Source organism: Protomyctophum bolini, assembly GCF_963924005.1.
Source record: "Protomyctophum bolini genome assembly, chromosome: 21".
In the NCBI taxonomy this organism is placed as follows: domain Eukaryota; kingdom Metazoa; phylum Chordata; class Actinopteri; order Myctophiformes; family Myctophidae; genus Protomyctophum; species Protomyctophum bolini.
The window spans coordinates 19,260,010-19,278,762 of NC_137882.1; the positions used below are offsets into that span (position 1 = coordinate 19,260,010).

The 18,753-nt window shown below is 42.8% G+C and overlaps 2 protein-coding genes across 3 annotated transcripts in view; both read right to left on the reverse strand.

Annotated features, from left to right (window-relative positions):
* Positions 1-2,841: 2,841 nt before the first annotated feature.
* rab18a (RAB18A, member RAS oncogene family) lies at positions 2,842-15,956 on the reverse strand. Its single transcript, XM_080794380.1, has 7 exons — positions 15,777-15,956; positions 11,937-11,992; positions 7,708-7,769; positions 7,350-7,422; positions 6,533-6,651; positions 5,828-5,894; positions 2,842-5,023 (listed from the first exon to the last, which is right to left on the reverse strand). The coding sequence occupies exons 1-7, from the start codon at positions 15,842-15,844 to the stop codon at positions 4,854-4,856; spliced, it is 615 nt and encodes a 204-aa protein (XP_080650506.1). The 5' UTR covers positions 15,845-15,956; the 3' UTR covers positions 2,842-4,853.
* A 980-nt stretch (positions 15,957-16,936) lies between these two features.
* Positions 16,937-18,753, reverse strand: part of LOC308336581 (integrin beta-1-like) — a 30,615-nt gene continuing 28,798 nt past the window's right edge. For both annotated transcript variants that reach the window (XM_080793994.1, XM_080793993.1), the window contains one exon: positions 16,937-18,628. In XM_080793994.1, the coding sequence (XP_080650120.1) occupies positions 18,563-18,628 (66 nt within the window). In that variant the 3' untranslated portion in view covers positions 16,937-18,562. The remainder of the gene's footprint in view (positions 18,629-18,753) is intronic.

Below are 18,753 nucleotides of genomic sequence, written 5' to 3' on the forward strand. Positions count from 1 at the left end.
TGGTTTACAATAAATTCTCTGGTCGGGCCCCCAAAACCAGATCAGCTTGGCAAAGGAAAATAAGCAGCGCAATTATAACACCGGGGCCAGATTATTTATACAAAATAATGAATTTGTTTCTATACATGCCAATCATTTCAGCCGACAGGGTTTTAATAATATCAAATTTTCTTTTTGTTTCCCGAGGAGCACAGAATAGCAGTAAAACATGCGTCTTTTCCATGAAAATGTGTTTCAGGCATGTGGAAAGCTTACACCCGGCCCATGTTGATACAAAGTGATTAGTTTATTATAGAAACCCATGGTCTGGGTGCGTGGGTATTTGCTTCCATGTCGTAGCGGTAGCATGAGCGAGATCCGGAGGGCATTCTGTGACACACGGAGTGACAACATGGACATGGAATCTGAGGAGAGGAGAGGCAGCACGTAGCCAGAGATATGCCACTTGGGACTAAGTGCTGTGAACGGGGGAATTATATGGTAGTGGTGGTGGGATGATGAATGGAACTACTCATCCTTCCATTTTTGTTTCCACAGAACAGCGTTGCCCCTGTTGCTGTCCTGTCCCGGGCTCATGTGCTTATTGCCACAGTAACCCGAGGCCGGGATGAAAGCATCCCCCGCGGTGAGAGGTCTTTCCTTTTCTAGGGCGCGGAGTACGCCTTTCTTTAGGGGCCTTTACATAAGGGTGTCTGTTTTTGAGAATAACACGTGTGGGTTACAATACAATCATTTAGGTATAAATTAGATTGACATGGTTTCGAATCCAAGGAAACTCAATTATAGCCAAAATTACAAGTCAAATTGATTTACATGGATCCAGGGGCTTCAGGTTCACACCAAACAAAGCTAGTGGTTTCCTGCTTACCCAGAGCCAGCCCTTATTGCGTTAAGAGGGAACCTGATGTGATTGATGGTCATTGAAGGACATATTTCACGTCAGCTCATGATCGGCTTCTTCCTATCAAACGTTATCCTGTACATACTGTGCTGTCTATTAAGATATTCAACTTGGATAAAACATGCAGAAGAAAAGGAACAAAACAAAATCCCAGGCCCACACAAATAGAACAAGGCCCCAGCACCCTCAGTTTGAGTTAGGATTGACGGGAGTCAAAGTGCAAAGGAACCCTGAGGGCTGAAAGGCCTAGGGCAGGTCACACAGCTCAAAACAGATCAGTCAAGGCCTGAAAGGGGACCGTCTCATCGCCAGATGAAATATCCCAGTCTAAATGTAAACGGGTGCAACAATGTAAACACCAGGTTCCATGTAATCAAAGTGTTTCCACCTGCGGTGACAGAGCCATCAGTTCTGGGCGTGCGGGCCATTACCTCACGCTCCTCTGGTGCTGCCGAAGGGTAACATAAGAGAGGCCAGAGCCTGGCGTTGGCTGGCTTCAGACAGTCGTGTAGGAGGCACGAAAGGGCATTTTCCTCTACCTCACCTCAGAAAGTAAACAGTGTGCAGACCTACAGGTGCCCCTGAGGCATTTTGCCCAGAGCAAGTAACCTGGATTTGATCTAGGCTGATCAACGTTGATATTGGTTGTACAGGTTGAAGCGTAGGGTCCAAGGCTCTTGATCCTCCGTGAAATTGAACTCAGAAGCCTTCCTCCTGTTTCACCCCGGCTCTATCGCACTCTCACTGTCCAACTGAATCCTTATGGTCAACACATCAGCCCTTCCATACAATGTGGGATTCAGATGGCTGCGGCAGAGGTTGAGGTCTCAGCATGGCAAAACAATTAACTGATAGCAAATGGCAACGAGCATGACAAATTGAGTGACGTCTGGGAACCCAACACCTTATGAAACGATGCCCTGCGTCTCGTAACATTTTTACGCATGACAGCGTGACTGCTCTCCTGAGGGTGGCTCGCAGGAGCGCTAACCCAAAATCCATACGGCCCGCCGCTGCGCCACAGGAGAATCAGAGAGACAAGACTGTGTTAATGAGAGCCAGATCAACTCTGTTGGCTGGCTGGCCACTCAGACACAGGCGAGACAGACAGACAGTCAGTCCATCAGACCGCTCCCTGGAGAGTGTCTCTATGGCTTCTGGAGCAAAACGGTGGGGCAAAGACAAATTGTGCATCTTTGCGCTGTCTAATGGAGAATGAAAACAGCAGATCTTCTCATTGAATATTCCGAGTTCAGTTCTCTGGCGAGTATGTAGCTATGTTTTCTTGGGAAATATTTTCAAAACAGTCTCTCAGCACTAGCCCTCAAAGATGAGCTGATGTTTTTCAGTCGATGACTCTAGGAAACGGCAGCAACAGCATCCAGCAGATTGTTGGCACACATGAAGGCATTAGTATGCTGTATGCCTCTGTTGTTTGACTGCGACATATTTCCAGACGGCTGCCTGGACTGTGGCAGCAGATGAGGGATGCGCTTACTATTGCAAGAGTCTTCTTCACTCTCTCTGCCAGGTCCGGGGCCCTTTCATAATCACACAGGAATTATGCGCATACCAGTTAAAGCGCTGGCAAAAGAGAGTTATGGCCACGGTGGTGTTTCCTGAGAGGGCCTGCCAAAAAAAGGATGATTTAGAGAGATCACAAGTCTGGGGTCTAAGGGTTCCTCGGACACTGTTTAAACACATCTCTATTGGGCAGACAGAGGAATGCACACAGCGGTGAGTGAGGAACCCCTCACCTAACAGTGACATTTCCAACACGGTAACGATGACAACACAAGTTATGGGTCATTTGCGGTGAAGTATTGGGTGGGACAGTAAAGCGATTACTTATGAAGATTTACTCTTGCTTCTATGCATTCAAGCAACCAGCAACAGCTTCTCAACACAGCTTGGTACATTAGATGAATACATGAAACATATCCCTTTAAAAAGTTGCTTTATTTAGTTTAATACACAGGGCGGTTCATTGTTGATGCAAGTATACATTCAACTTTACACGGTCATATGCTGTAGGAATTAATTCATAGAATTCCTAAATACACAATAATGTACAAGGTATCCATATGCTTTTCACATAATGAACTATGAACAAGATGAAAAGATACCCAAGACAGTTTAATAATTAAGTAAAGGTCCTTTGGGACAAATGGACCACAAATTTCCGATGGTAAATCCATATACAAGGTTTCATGGTACAAGTCAATAACTTTAGTGCTGAAGAGTAAAGTGTTCATAGACAACAAGTCTCTTGTAGGTCATTCCTTGACCAAAACAAAAAAAATAAAGATTTTCCCATGCAGTTTAAAATACAAGATAAAAGGTAAGTAATAAGTATCCTTTGTTGAATTAGACAAAAATAAAGGCATCCGTGTCATTATCTGCATATCTGTCTCTAAACTAACATTTGCCCAGAAGCGTCGGCACTCGAATACAACAAACGTTAACAGAGGTTAAGGGTTGCGGCACACCCTAACCTGCCTGCTGGACACGAACACGAGGAGTGCTGTGAAATCCATCAGTGCTGTGGAGCGCACAGCTTTTTACACCCCCCCTCTTATTTCAATGGAAACACCCCTATGACTCACTGTCCTGTTTAATATTGAACGCTTTTCCTTTGTCTCTGTCCAAGTCCAAAAGGATCTACACAAAGTCTGCAGCAGAGCTAGGCGGCGATATTGCTGATATTATCTGTCTGGAGTGAGCGAGTGCCAGCAGGTCGCACCCCATTAAAAGCAACTAGTTACACAACAAAGCGTGCAGTTTTAAGAGCAACCCTGACACCCCCCCCCCCCCCCCCCCCCATTTTTTAAAAATTCTAAACACACAATGGAAAGCTCACCGGTGCCAATCTTTTTGATTTATGTACCCTTCAAAATGCACTGAATGCTTCATAGTCCAAGTCAATAAAAAAAACAGTAAAACTTTGTTCTAAAAATGCTTGTTAACTATCGCACACTGTGAACAAAGGAGCCATTTTTGTACAGTATGGCCCTTCTTCCTTCAAATCACCTCCCAGATACACGCCCTCGACGGAGGTGATGTGGTGAGAGGGGAAATGGGAAAACAGCACAGTGTGATAAGATTCCTGGAGACGTCAGAAGTGATACGTGCACAGGTGTGTCGGGGACGAGGCATGCAGGGCAGAGTACACAGGATGGAGGCCCTGGGTTTTCATGTATTCATGTGCTTTGCAAGGGCACAAGGCTAAAAGGACATTCAGCAAACAAGAGACATAAGCACACACAAAAGAAAGCAAAAGAAAAAATATATAGCAATATATCTTTTTTTCCATTTTCTTCTAATCATACTTTCAGGGACGTTCCGTTTAACTTCATACCCAGCAGAGGGAGGTTTATAGTTTTGGGGGCTTACTTCATTGTTTCATTTTAATTACTCCTCCAGAGCGCGTGAAGAGAGTATGCACCGATCTGACCCGAGTCTGAACGCCACGTTACAGGAATACCGCTCAAAAACCGGAGAACGAAAGATATCCCCCATCGATCCGTTCACATGCCAAGAACGCCAGGACGGCTGCAATGGATTTAGTGTTCTTGTGTGGCCATGATATGGGGGGAGGGGTGGTGGTGGGGGTGCAAACAGCGGCATTTGTACGAACACAGCTGGTGAGTGTACAGGAAGGACCCTCACACCGCAGGAGGAATGGGGGACTGTCTGAATACTGCGGCCTTCGTGCCTGAAGATGGACCTCTGCTTAAGACAGCACAAACACACACACACACACACACACACACACACACTGGAAGGGTGCTTTCTTTGTTCACGTGTGTGTGTGTGTGTGTGTGTGTGTGTGTGTGTGTGTGTGTGCGTGTGTCTGTGAGAAAAAGGTTCGTACTATGCAACGTCTACATGTCTTGGATGCAATATGTGTGTGTGTGTGTACGTCTGTGATGTTTCAGGGCCGTGTTGTCGTCTACACAAGGGAGCAGTAGCCACCACAGCTTCCGCCGCCGGCGTCCTGGTCAGTGAGCTGGACTCCTCTGCCGTGCGTCTCGCTCTGCCACAGACCTGGCGTCTGGATGATCTTCTCCACCAGCTCCTCGAACGCACACTGCACACCATCTTTCGTCTTGGCACTGGCCTCTGGTGGACAGGAAGAAGACAGAGGGAGGGAGTGTGTGTGAGAGAGCGAGAGAGATAGAGAGAGGGAGAGAGATGAGACACAGACACAACAAGCATTAATGTCTACACCTCGATGTCATCATCACGGTGGTGGCTTCCCCAGCTGGAGCAGAGTGGAAAATGTCTCAACAATAACTGTCAACCCCAGACACTAATAGTGGGCCTTAGGAGGTAATTAGAGAGAGAGAGAGAGAGTGAGAGAGAGAGAGAGGGGGTTACTGGCAACGATTTATCCTAAACGCTGACAGTGTCCAGAAACAACAAGACAGTAATGACAAGCGGATGAAGATGTAAAGTCTCATTTTAGAAGCGTTCTTTTTTAAGCCGCAATTAATAATATTAGGACAAGGTTTGGAAAGATCAGAGTTAAATCCAATTTCCAATGAGCCGCCTTTCTTTGAAATTAATGGACAGCTTGAGGAACGCTTGATGAAGATGTGAAGCCCAAGCTGTTAAAGCAACACGAGTCATTCCAGTGACTGGGTAGGGTGGGTAGGGTGAGCCGAGTGTGTGTGTGTGTGTGTGTGTGTGTGTGTGTGTGTGTGTGTGTGTGTGTTGGGGGGGTTCACAGAGCGAGTGGAGTAGTGGACAGAGGGGACGTCTAGGCCCGTGTTATAAATAGAGCTATACAAGCATTCCTCAGCAAGAATGACAGTTATTTCAAAAGCAGCTTCCCCTGCGCGACGCTCTGCTCTCACTCAGACACAGAGAGAGGGAGAGTGAGAGAGAGATGGAGAGAAGAGAGAGGGGGTCCTCCCGACTTACCTATAAAAAGCATGGAATGTTTTCTTGCAAACTTCAGCCCTTCGTTCCTGTCTAGTTCGTGGTTTTCCTAAAACAAAAAGGAGAGGTAATGGCTCGTGTGAAGTCTGACCAGCAGACCTGTCAGCTCGATGCGAGACCAGGGATCGTTCTCAGACGAAGAACAGCATATGATGGATTTATAATGCGTTATTTATACAGCAATTCTCTTCCCCCTCCCCCAATCAGCATGATTGATTGATTGATTGATTCCAGTGTGCTGGTGGAGTTTGACCAAATATATTGAACAGCAGAGAAAGGAAAATTGCGATTTTGCGGTATTTTTGATCATAGCGTTCCTTTTATTGTTATTATTTGTCAGTGTCAAATGCAACAGAGTCAGGCATCTATTTGGCAGAGGGGTTTTGTTCGTCAATAAGGGTGCAGGCTTTAGTTCCGACATACTATTGATCCGAAACCTCAATCTTAACCTAACCCTAACCGCAAGCACGGGAGCAGCGCATGTCGGACCATCGCTTTTTCGCATCGCATCGCATGTCCCCCCGCTTCGGATCTTCGGTGTGTCGGAAAAGCGTGCGCACCCCGTCAATAATACATGAGGACAAAACAACAAGTCCACCATCCTGTTCTGCACAAGTTGACGAGCTGAAAGGAGTAAATATGACACGTTGCTCCGTCTGCTGTGGACCGCTTGCCCTGCTTGCTCACCTTATCTATCTTGTTCCCGACCAGCATTTTGACGAGGTCATTCCTCGTACAGTACGTCTCCAGCTCGTTCAGCCAGTTGTCTAGCTTGGTGAACGTCTCCCGCCGCGTCACGTCGTACACTGGTGGCGAGAGACAAGGGACAAGGGACGAGAGACAAGGGACAAGGGGTGCCCAGAATGAACAAACAAACACACACATTTACCTAGGTTAAAAGGGACAGAAGCGGAAGGCAGATTCTTTGCCTTGTTCAGGCACAGAATAGATTTACATTACATACATTTTGACATACATTTGAAGTCTATACAAGCAAGGCTTCGGAATGCCATTTTGTGACAAAAGAAACACATTTTATTCCAACAGTATCATCAAAATTTGTTTTCACTAAGCATTTTACCGATTTCCAATTTTAGGACTGCGATAATATACAGGGTTTGGGGGGTAGCTGTCTTTCTACTTCCATTTACTAGAGCTGCAAGAAGGAGCCAACTGTTATGGTGTGCCATTAAGAGTGTGGGCTGTGGAGGATCTCTGCTTTAGTACTGTATTAACAGTTGTAACTTTCTCCATGTCTGTGCATGTGTGTCCATTTGAGTGGCTTCAGTTTAGGGTGAAAACGGACTTCCAGAGACAGATATATAATATAGTCGGAGGAACTGGGAGAGAGTGTGAGTGTTTGCACATGGGCCACAGGATGAAAAGCCATCACGCTCTTTACAGCCGGAGCACCAAGGCCTGATGGACTGGTGTCAGGCACAGTACAGGGCATGCACACACATGCACGCACACACACATACACACACACGCGCGCTTGTCTTACCTAGGATGACTCCCTGGGCTCCTCGGTAGTAGCTAGGCGTCAGGGTACGGAAGCGCTCCTGGCCTGCTGTGTCCTGCAAAACACAAGCAGCTCAGCCTCGCTGCACAACACTTGTAGGGAAACACACTGTGGCTTTAAACAGGAGGAAAACCAGGACAGACAGGAAAAAAGTCTCACTGCCATTTGTTCCCCAAAGCATACTTTTGAGTAAATGGTATTACTTTGGCACCATCTTCTGGGTACTTGGGGGATAGCAAGGCAAAGGGGCGAGGGACACAGTTTGGTTGCAAAAACTTTGCAAAGACACACACGGCTGAATGTGTTCCTCTAGGAAGTGAATTAGCGTTTTGCCACTTACCCATATGGCCAACTTAGTCTTGTTTCCGTCCACAGTGAGCGTCTTGACTTTGAAGTCGACACCTATATGCACACAAAAACACAAACAACAAAAAGGGGAAAAAAACACAAACAACAAAAGGGGGGGGGGAAGCACAGGGTCCAATCAGTCAGTTGTAACGGCCACAATTACCTCATCCGATCGCAAATCCAAGTATGATGACTGCTGCAGGTCTGGTCGCTCGGCTGCCAAGAATATTCTATCATGACGACAGACTACAATCGTCTGTGATGAATTGTCAAAACATACATGCCACACAATGTCCCTGAACTTCCGCTAACCCCGGCCGTTCAGACAGCCAGATGCTAAGCCCCGGCCTGTGTCCTGGGATTTAAATTACGGCGCACTTATATCTAACAGATAGGGGGCCTGTGTGCTTTAATATGCAAAAATGAAACCAATACCGCAGGTCTTGATGAAAAAACGAATTATACGTGAACCACCTGTGACATCGCTCAGGAATGGCCATGATTCACCCGTTTAAAAGCCCTGGCTGCCGTGGAACAGACATTTACATAAAAATAACAGCGTCGTCCTCCTCGCACTCGACAAGTAAATCTCTCCTATTGCCTCACTGTGCTCGGCGAGCATGAAGCGCCGGGACGACATATTTCCCCTGGTTTTAGCACGCTCTGACAGATTTACCAGGGAGACCGGCGGCGCTCTAGATGGCCCTCGCTCGCTTTTACGCCTGAGAACGGGAGCGCCAGCCGCCAGGGCCAGAGAAAGGCTCAAGACGACAGATGGACAGGCTAGGGCAGGGTTGGGCTGGGCCGCCACGAGATTATATTAATATTGTGATATGGAGACGTATTGTGATATGGCATGATTGTTGTCTTTTCTTGCTTTTAAAGGATGCATTACAGTAAAGTGATGTCATTTTCCGAACTTATCTGACTGTTCTAGCTGGTCTATTATTTTCTTTTACCCATGTTATTATGTAGCCATTACTGGAGAGATCATTTATTTAAAACAAATCATTGTGAATTATTTTATTTTGTGAAAGCACCAATAGTCATCCCCACAACAGAGGGTATGCGTGTGACATCATCATCAAACCAGGAAGCTATGCAGGAACGTCTACCGAGTGGCAAAAAACTACTTCCTGGCCTTGACAGCCCATACATCCACACAGAAAAGTCATATCTGATTGCATTAAACAACATTAAACAATGTTAAACTCACTTTGCATGTTGCTTTGCCACTCGATGTGCCATTCACTTTAAGCATGCGTATACCCTCTATATTGTCGTATTTGTTGAAAGATATTGTGGCATTTGATTTTGTCCATATCGGCCAGCAGGCTAGGGGTCCACTCTTTAACACGCACAGATACAAACTCATTCACAGATGCACATACAGCATCATAGGGACATTCCAGGACAGTGAGGACACAGACAGACACACACACACACACACACACACACACACACACACACGCACACACACGTTCTATCCACATGACTGGCTAGCGGGTTTACTCAGATACTATCTGTACACGTGTGTGGAATAATTTACACCAAACAACGGTTCCTCCAGACCCGGAGCTCCGCAGTCAAACAGGCGGTGTTTACAACACGCTCACTGACAGGCCCTGTAAGCGGACGGCACGCACCATCTGTTTGCAATATCACAACACGACACGAAGCCACTGCTTGCACCAGAGTCAAGGTTGGTAAGTCTCTGTGGACAAGGCTGTTTATGGCTGACCTCAAACAGCCTGGCATTCACAGATAGAGGCCAACTGCAGACGGCTGCAAAAGGCTTTCAGTGTACAAACTATGAGAGTACGTCCCCAGTATCCTTGGGACCGGCGGTTCCTGAGCCATGTGGCGCATAGGTCAGGACTCCTATCTCCCGTTTCTGTAGCGTGACGTAAGGCAGCTTGATGCACAAGTACACCCCCTGGACATGAATCTGTTATCTAGTATGTCGCAGGGACTTAACCTCAATCCAGACCTCAAGTATGACTTGGCCTGGGATTGAACCCCCGACCTCCCAGTCTCAGGACAGACATGAACCACAAGGGCACTGAGATAGGTTACAAACTATGATCTTCAACTATCAAAGAAGTGATGTCATCCTAAACTGTGTGTGTCTAGATGTTCAGTGTTTGATACTGTATGTCTCAGTGTTGTCATTGTCACCTTTTCTATGAACCTCTGTACATTAACCACTTATACTCTATTTATATATGATCACTTCTTTGACATTTTCTACAATGACATGCCCAAGATAGGGACGCCAGGTTGAAAGTTGTGAAACAGTTCCACAACGTACCTCCAACTTTTATATATCTTTATTTACTGAAATCAAGATACAAAGGTTGAATCAGATAGAGTAACAAAGGTTAAGATCCGACTTGGAGTAAAATGGATTATGAGACGTACTGTATGAGTAACAAAAGAACAAGATATCCACCATAACACAGTCAGAATTCCACAAAGGATCATCTAGGATCATTTGGGGTTAAAAGAGATGACAACGGCATGCAGAGCAGATACATCAACCTAATCAGTGTCTCTCTGGGCAGCTGCATTGTGTGCTAATGCGACAATAATCCAAACGCTGAATCCAGCACATTTAGATAAACAAAACAATTGCAGCAAGCCAAGTACCTTAGGGATTAAGGGGAGATTAATCTGATTGTGTGAGAGAGATAGTGAATTACCAGCCATTTCCCTGCAATGAATCTGAGGTAAACGCAAGAGGTTAGACTTCTATGGAGACATCTGTTTGGCAAAGACACCCGGTTGGACAAGTAAAACAGTGATGCATGCCTACCAGAAAAGGGGGATAAAAGTGTTTTTAATACTCAAGAGCTCTGGGAATATGTTGCCTATGGTTGCTTAAACAAAGACGGCATTGTGAGGTAGGAGGAGCTCTTCACAAAATCACATTAGGTAGTGTAGGTTAGAGGAGGGGGGTATATATATATATATATATATATATATATATATATATATATATATATAAATAACGCTGCCTCTCAAAGTCATCAATTTGGCCGTGAATCTTAAGTTGTTGAAGGATTTAATGAACATTAGCTCAGTGGGCTAATAACCGCTACAAGGCCACCAGAAAAACAACATGGAAGGATGTCCTTGATGCACAAAATGTTTAATATCCCATAAAAATAAAAAAAAGGCTCCTGATATTATTCACAGATACAGCGGAATCTGGCAGGAGAGCTACTTGCCAAAACCACATACTGCTAAGGTCACTATTTCACAGGAGGAGATGGATCTCCCAGTCTGCTCCAAGCATCTCACACACTGCCCGTTAAATTGAGAATAAATCATACAGCTAGGTGGCTGTGCGGATATGTAGGGTCAGCAGTCACGCAGACTCACTGAATGATGGCGTCTTCTCTTAGCAGACGTCCAGACACTAGGCAGTCAGACGGACTACCTTTTGTGTGGCTGCAATTTGCACCTTCATCTGTGACAGGTTTCCATTTAACTACAAGAACAGATGGACTAGATTCATGTGTCAGTTCAAATTAACCCATTTTGACCCGAGATCAGATTCTAAAAGTATCTTCCACATCCTGACAGTTTTCTGAAAAAGCTATGTTTCTATGTCAGTCGTTCTGCTATTTTTCAATAGCTAAAGCATAACACAATGCTAACACCAAAAGGGGTTCCCGCCCAAAATGGGTTAAACAAAGTAATATAGCTGGAGTGGTGTGATTATGAAAGAATATTAAATCTGCTTGGATAGTAAGATACCTGTGATGCCTGCTGCCAGGGTGCCTCACAGTATTGATTTGAGAAATAAGATATTGGACAAATGTGTACAAATGAGAGTACATAGTGCTTGCTTAGCTACATCGGTTGGGCGTGGACATTCACAATGTCTCACAATGTGCAAATAGTTTTCATAGCCCTTTCAAACCAACAAAAGACGTGTTGGTTTACATATTCAATTGATTCAACGTGGCGATATTGAAACAGCAGAAACACAGTATTAGAATTATAGTCACTCACTCATACAGCATTTTGCATTGTAAGATTTAAGATATTCTTAACATAAACGCAACATGTCACCTTTTCAAATGCTTTTCACATCAGATCTAGAGCGGTGACAGCTGCAACTCTACAGGACTGTTACACCAGTTAGGTTACATTTCTGTCTGCCTTCAAGAGAAAGGTTGATATTGATATGGAGAACTCATCTCTGTCACTCACCTATTGTCGCGGCTTGCTCTTCATCAAACGTGTCATCTGTGAATCTTAAGAGGAGGCTGGTGACAGATGGAAAGGGGCGAGAATTATTCAACTTTAAGAGACTTTTACTCTTAAGAAAATCGATTCTTCACAGACTGAGCGTGTGTGACTCAAGTGTTGGTTTTCCATTTCAATTTACTTAACACAATTCGCCACATTTAACCAGGCGTGCGGTATAAACATCACATGGTTTATTTATCTTGAGTACAGGTACACGATAGGAGTACAATTACTGTTGTTCTGGTTCATCAGCATTAAATGCTCTGTAAGTGAAATTCTTTGCTTAAAATAAATGTTGTTCAAAAATGTACAGTAAGCTCTAGTCTATATTAGGATAGTAATCATTGCTATAGTGTTTGCTCAGTAACAGGGGTCTATTTTATTTTCATTTTCTAAATTAATCATTTCCAATTTCACTTGTTTATGCATTATCAGGTATGAATTCTCTCTCCTCACTGAATGTGGAGTGAGGACGAGGAGATCCCTGTTACTGAACAAACTCAATAATTACTACGGGAAAGTGGAGCTATTATTTTAACAAAGTAATATCACTTACAGCAGCACCTTTAATAATACATTTCATCATATAACCAGACAAATAACAAAACCTCTCCATATCATCGCCGTCTCCTTATCGATCACATTCCTACTAACATACAGTTACAGTATCAGTCCCAGGCGGGAGCTCGGAGCTCCAGACTGAGATGACATCAGTGCTTCAACTTGGTCAGGAGGACAGGGTTCACTTGCTCACTGTGTGACTAATCAAGTGCAAAGGCCTTAATCACTGCAATGATGATGAGATGGATACACTCATTCCTCCCCGAAACCAAGCCACTGGCACAACGTTTGTACTTTCTCCATGGCCCATCAAGGGCGATGATGGGAGCACTGTACATTTTGAACTTAGAAGTTTTACATAGTCAATGAGCTACGTTGTGCAACGGCCAAATTCAATGGTGCATTCTGTACGGGTCATTTATGAAGGTAAAATGAGAACTAACTGTGAGTTCCTTGCCATGTAGACAATCTTGTTGAGGATTTGAGAGCCTTGGTCCACACATATTGTGTGTGTGTGTGTGTGTGTGTGTGTGTGTGTGTGTGTGTGTGTGTGTGTGTGTGTGTGTGTGTGTGTGTGTGTCGGGGAACCCATTTAGACCTGGCACTAGATTCTACAAAATGTCTTCAAAATCCTAATGTTTCTATGTCAGTGGTGCTCAACCTTTTTCATGTCAAGGACCCCCAGAATTATCTGTATTTTGGCTGCGGACCCCCGTCGCCAATCTGAAAATATGTAGTTCCAGGGACCTCCCAGAAGCAAATATTTGAGTTAAAATGTAGTGAAAGAATATATATATATTCAAAGATTTGCACCACATTTTCACGATTTTTCAAAGATGGCAGATCTACAAGCTCGTATCGCGGCACTCTGTGCCACGTTATGACCTTGTAGATCTGCTATTTTTTAACATAATGCTTAGTTAAAACACCAAAATGGGTTAAAGAGTAGCCTGTGCTTCCTCTGTATTACTATTTAATAAATAGATTAGTGATGATGTGCTACTGTGACTGCTGTCACAGTATTCGCCACCACTGCAAGAAAAAATAAAATAAACTAAGACTAAACTAGGCCCACGATGTATGCATTCTCACTACTACAAAATATATAAGAACCAAAAGTGGGATGAAAACAGACGTAGAAGACATCATCCACCACTGATATTGAGGAAGCATTCATTCCTGAGGGCCTCTCTGGCATTAAGAACACCAAGTATTGAAATGAAATCCATTCTTGGCCAACTTAGCTTCATGGGTTTAAATCTGGGCTAGTAGTCATTCAGTGAAAAAGGTTGTGTGACGAAGGCTTCGGCAGAGTTATGAGGTGCAGAATTGGTAGTGGTTGTCCTATTAATAACAGACGAGTCAATCACAGAGCACAGCTCGCAACTCTTTGCATCACAATAGTGAAAATATATTTATTTTCAAATGTTCTATACTCGACTAGTGAGTAGTATCATAGGCTGGTGCAGCACAACATAAGTCCAAGATCAACATTGTTAGTTATACTGAAGTTTCAATTTCTGATATGGTGACCCAAGCCTACCACCATAATTTCACACATTGCCCATGAGGCGTGAATTTTTTTTAATCGCACAGCCCCAGAAAGTAAAAAAAAAGGGGGGTGTCTACACTGTGATATTGACAGCAGATGGACGAAACAGTCAAGTGGATGCCTTGAAAATCATAGTACGCTTTAACCAAGTTCCACCAGTCAAATTACTGTTATAATGCAAGCACTGGATTGCTCAGTATCTTTAGCGCATGTTACAGTTCTGGGCGGCCACAGTAAACCTGATGCCAGTCTTCAATGTGATGGTTCAATTCTCAAGGTGCGGCTCACCTAAAAGCATACTTTATTCATGCAGTCTAGAGAAGACTGCAGGCATGGGTGTTAAGACAGACCAACAAGCTGGGTTCAGTAAGCTGTGGTCTGGCAGTGGCACAAACTACAACATGACGTTGAAATTGACATAGTGATACAGCATGCCAGCATGGTCTGTAAATGAAAGTCTAACGGTGAGACTGATTGGTGGTTCTACTCCGATTTGATTATTATTATAGCTTTGACAACGCCAACACATTTTTGGCAACACCCACACTCCTCAGAGAGACTGCCTTTTCCCACTTGACTAAAATGGTCTCTTATCCATCTCATTGGCTGTAACAGTATCCTCGTTTCATCTCTGATTCTGTTCACCTTCGTCACTATTATTGGTCATTGAGCTGAACCAGCATAATGTTCACCACTACAACAATGCAAACACCTATAGCTTGTCCTTCCCACATCTAACTTCTGTTTCCCCTACATATGCAGCAACATATGTTACATATCCATACTGTTGACACTTGAAACTTAGTAGTGGTGCTCTTTCAATTTCAAATAGCCTGACCCTGTAACACACACAGGCAACACCCACAACATTCCTCTGAGACTGCCTTTTCCCACTTGACGTAAAATGTAGGCTAGAGAATAGAGATCATGATCTTATTGTATTGCTGGTTGAGAAGAACAGGCCTAGGGTTCAGAACTGCTTTCTTGCTATCCGTGTTGTTGTTGTAATACAGATCATACTTGCTCCAGTCTCCCCAACGACATTGATTGATCGAACTATTTATTAACAGATTGGAGAATTACAGTAAATTTAAAGCACAACTCAAATACTCAATACAAAAACTGTTAACTGTGGACGACACCATAAAAGCATTACACTTCTTTACAATAGGGTCCACCATGTTCAATTCATCATAACATTTAGAGACGTACAAATATACACTTCTATATACTAGCCAAAAAAGTAAATAATGTGTATCCACCATCACCACATTCTATCATCTGAGATTCGGACTATAATTTGTCACCTCCTGCCTGCACCAGAATCTAACAGTAACAACGAGGCAGAGATGTGACGGCCATCGATCGGACCTCTGAACACTTGACAACAAAAGAAAAACAACTCCAATGGATTGCAACATATGTGACGTCATATCTGTGTTATCATCACCACGACGAGCTTATGTTAACGTTTTATGGTCGCTCGCCAAAAATACACACGCGTTTCTTTCTGCCGAAACGTTTTTCTTTCAATTCCATTTAGTTGAAAAGTCACCACGTCGTTTCTCGTATCTTGTCTTGTCGGACGGGCTGTGCGACGAAATATAAACGAGCCTTTAGCCACTAAGCTAACGCTAACTTTAGCCATAAACAGCCACGTACGACATCAGCTTTCTTCGTTTGTTTACCTGGACTTTCCAACGCCACTCTCTCCGATTATTAGTATTTTCAACGTTGTTAATATGTCGTCCTCCATGTTCCTTTATGTTGTTGTAGTGCAGTAGCTGTTTGCTTGTGTGTGTTTTTAGCTCTTTTAGATCAAACAGACAAAAAATAACTGCTGCTGCTGTTTACAGTGTTGTATTATGCCCCACTTCCACTCTCGCGATATTTCGTCGACTTCCTGGGTTGCTTGCCAAAATAAGAACAGATCTACAAACGCAAACTGTTCTTTTTGACAAGTGACGGAGTACACAATGACACGAGGCAGCGTGACGTATTTAATTAATTGATTAAATATTTATATGTAACTTATGTCATCGTGCCATGCAGTAAACAGTTTGCTGCATGGCATGATGACAATGACATAACAAAACAAAATTCAATACTACTTGAACTTGATAGAAGAAAGCATTTTCAGCCAGGTCAGGATACCAATTTCATCCAATCAGGATAGAGAACTCCGTCAGCAAACAGCTTAAAAGTAAAAAATAATAAATTAATAAATGATAATAATAATAAATAATTCAATTGGAGGTGATGACACAAATAAATTGACTGGGACACTATAAAAATGAAGCTGAAGCTGGGTAGTGAAAATTTATTTGCTCTTCTATTATTGAGCTGGAGAGACAGGGAGACCATTACTGTAACGGACACTATGATTATCAGAATATGTTAACAATTTTCTTTTCTCCAAAAAAATATCACTTACCCTAACTTAACCCCCATAAAATAAGAAGTGAAGCCTGCATTGTGAGCATTATTTTTGGACATGAGCGCAACACGTGTAAATCTAGAGTCTAGACCCCAAAGTGTCTTGTGTTGTGTGCTACAGCTAGTCTCATGTAGCCAGACAAATATTCCAAATTTCCACAATCTCTGAATGCTATGAAGAAAATTGTGGGAGGCAACAGCAAACTAACATTTCATATTTATTCCCACAGAATTCCTATCTGGCTTAACAGGGGCAACAGAATCGGAACAGATTACTAAAATGTAGGCAATTATATATAAATAAATATATTTAGGCCAGGCCTAAATATATTTAATTAGTATTGAGTATGATAATGAAAAATGAAAGTGTTTAACTTAAGGGTTATTCAAATAAATTCAAGCTCACAACAAGTTTCACTCACATTTTCTGTACTTTATTTAATAAATAAATTTGGGAGGAGAACATAATATTGAAATAAAAGGCACTTTGAAAACCATACGGCGTGTAGAGTTATGTAGACCTATCTACTGTAGGCCTTTGTGTGGTATTGCAGGGGCATACTAGATGTCATTCAAGTGATACTCATACTCTTCAATTCAGTTGGGCAATCAAAAAAAAAAAGATTAAACAAACAAACAACTTTCTACTGACATACACAAGTGTGAGTTCATAACGTGTTCACAATTTGCAACGTAAGCTGACAAAAAGACAAGCACAAAAAAACAAGACAATATATTTGGCTTACTTGACATGAGCACAGAGTAGGACCTGAGAATGTAGAATAAAATGATCATTGCATTTTAGTTGTACCTTATTTCATTTCATAATCATAACAATACAAATCATTTGATTGTTCAACACGGCCACACTTTGACCTTTAAAAACAAGTGGTATACAATCCCTTTGTGAGAAAAACAATTTTATGCTTTTAATATGGACCATTGATTTACTCTGTCTCTGTCCTTCGGGAAGGAGAGCAGTACTTCATAAGGTTGCGTTCAGAAATACATTCTGAGAATCTACTCAAATTTCAGAGTGCCCTGGTTTTGATGATGTTAATTTGTAGACATCACGTTCAGAGGAGATACTAATGAACTTACGTTTCCATTTTGATCTTCTAATATTCATTCAATTCATCCCGTCCATGTATACAAAATATGATTACCTGTTTTGTTACATGAAGATGCACTCTGAATTTAAGAACGACAAGAGAGCTCAGAGCGTACTTCCGAACGCATCTTAAGAGTGCAAGAAATACATTTTGAAATATTTATTAATGTATTACCAATGTGAATTTTGCACTTTTGCAAGCCACAACTAACTTGATAATGCTATCTACCACAATGTAATCTACTGACCTTCATTGAATGTTCAACATTGTTCAACATTTTGTTTGTATTTGCCCTACATATACACATATCAATATATCATTATTATGTATAATGTGCTATGTGTGACAAACTATGTGTTTAACTCAGGTCCTCTTGGAAATACACAAGACATCAGTGCACAGAGAAAGTAAGAGTAGTATCTGGAGAGGACGAGATAAATGTAAGTAACAGAGAGAGAACATGATAGTGAGAGAGAAATTGTGAAAGTGAGAAAAAGAGAAATAGATACTTGTCCATCATACATCCATAGTCTACACATTGTGTTGATAAAAAAAATACCCATACCAGTCCTGTGGCAGGAAAAAACACACCTTAATTCCATCATCTCTAGCAAATATGCAACTTTAACGTATATATACACATATACTGTACATTTAAAATACAATGAGAAAGAAATCAATGATAAATTGTTATTAAAAATAGGCCAAATTGTTAATAATACTGATGTGAAGTGATGGACATACTGTCGGATCTAGCACATGTTCCCCTCATGGAGGACATACTGTGTAGAAGAAGCTGTCACACGTTCCTAGTGATGAAGGACACACTGGAGGCTCTACCACACGTTCCTCTCATGCCATCAGATCTATATAGTGTCATTTTCTCAAATGCTTGCCGACAATGTTCTTGCAAACCAGGAGGGCCTTCATTTGCCTTCGTATTTGGGATTGACCACAGTCGTAACAGCACTCTTGTAGATTGGGTTCTCACCCTGAAAAAGCAAAACAAAGAAAGTGTGAGTCTCGCTCATACAAGTGCATGTGTTGACATTTTCAGTGCATCGCAGGTAAGACAATAGGAAAACCACTGCAAAATCCAGATATCCACTTTGACACA

Bases quoted from the DNA above. Each gene is read 5' to 3' on its own strand.
- rab18a (XM_080794380.1), bottom strand. From the start codon at position 15,844: ATGGAGGACGACATATTAACAACGTTGAAAATACTAATAATCGGAGAG. The intron at 5,895-6,532 runs GTGAGCAAGCAG...TTTTTGTTTTAG, and splicing joins TCGGGAACAAGATAGATAAG to GAAAACCACGAACTAGACAG. The intron at 5,024-5,827 runs GTAAGTCGGGAG...CCTGTCCACCAG, and splicing joins ACATTCCATGCTTTTTATAG to AGGCCAGTGCCAAGACGAAA.